Source organism: Sphaeroforma arctica, assembly GCF_001186125.1.
Source record: "Sphaeroforma arctica JP610 unplaced genomic scaffold supercont1.6881, whole genome shotgun sequence".
NCBI classification, from domain to species: Eukaryota; class Ichthyosporea; order Ichthyophonida; genus Sphaeroforma; species Sphaeroforma arctica.
The window spans coordinates 239-1,553 of record NW_014033677.1 but is presented as its reverse complement, the minus strand read 5'-3'; the positions used below and the strand labels follow the sequence as shown (position 1 = coordinate 1,553).

The 1,315-nt window shown below is 46.5% G+C and overlaps 1 protein-coding gene across 1 annotated transcript; it reads right to left on the bottom strand.

Annotated features, from left to right (window-relative positions):
• Nucleotides 1–74: 74 nt before the first annotated feature.
• On the bottom strand, nucleotides 75–534 carry SARC_15862 (hypothetical protein; the record flags this gene model as incomplete). The annotated part of the gene is made up of 2 exons (XM_014290026.1): nucleotides 75–291; nucleotides 456–534. Coding segments are annotated over 2 exons (296 nt in total), but the record flags the coding sequence as incomplete, so codon positions are not given.
• Between the last annotated feature and the right edge of the window lie 781 nt (nucleotides 535–1,315).

Sequence of the window (1,315 nt, the reverse complement as noted above, 5' to 3'; positions counted from 1 at the left end):
ACGACAACAACAACTANATATATTATATATATATATATATATATATATATATATATATATATATAGACGTATACCTGATTACCAGCGGTTGCCATAGTAACGGCCTGAGCGATCCTCCGCTGCACACTGGCGGGTAACTGGGGAGGGGGGGCGACATTGGGGTTGGGGTTGTTCTGACCAGGCATCCCGGTATTGAACAAAGTCAACAATTGCGGGAAGGCAGCACAGTGCGTCATTTGTTGGCGTTGTGTGGTGTTCTTGCATAGCGTAAGCAGCAGATTGGCTGTAGCGCTGGAGAGACAGGGATTGGAGCATGGTATATCCCGGTATTGCATAGTGTCAGCCATTGCGGGATGGCGGTGCCATCGTATATATATTTATATATATTTGACAATTGACTAATTATTAACTCACAAATGCACACAAAAGCCACACCCCATTCTCGTCCTACTTACTCGGTGACATCTGGCTCAGCGTACCATCGACTCAGATTAAGATAGATTTTCTCCACAATCCAATTGAAGCGGCCCTTGCCTGTTAATAATGGGTGCACCGAAAAAACGGGACAGGGTGAGGCGCAGTCAGTTAGTGACCAAAAAAAGGGACAGGGTGAGGTGCAGTTAGTTAGTGACCAAAAAAAGGGACAGGGCGAGGACTAGTCTGCTAGTGAGCGTTGAACTACACCTACAGTTATATGTGACACACACATACACACACACAGGCTACACATTACACGCACATCCTGCATATACCTACACACACACACACACACACGTACACACTACACACACATCCTGAATATACCTACACACACACACACACAGGTTACACACTACATACTCATCCTGAATATACTTACACACACGCAGAAGCACACTCACACATACACAATACACACCAATCCTGAATATACCTACCTAGCTCCGAGTCCTTGCCCAGACTCTGCCGTATATGGTGTGGCAGTGTATGGTAAGCGTCGGGTGAGAGCAGCAGATAGGTCGCAGACCACCGAGACAGGTACCACTGCAGTGTGGCTGCGGTGAGGGGACTGATAACGTGTTGGTAGCCTTTGACAATGGCTTCGGTCTCAAAGTCAAGGTAAAGCCAGATGGACTGGAATAGGCTGTGGAGTGTGGGAGAGAAGGAGAGAGGAGGGATGAGTGGCTGAGTTGGGTATTGGGGTTGGGTGTGTATGTGAGCCTTTTGTCAGCCCAGGATAGGTACACACTATGTATACAAACATACACATATACACACAAACGTACACACATACACACAGACATACACACATACATACAGACATACACACAAACAT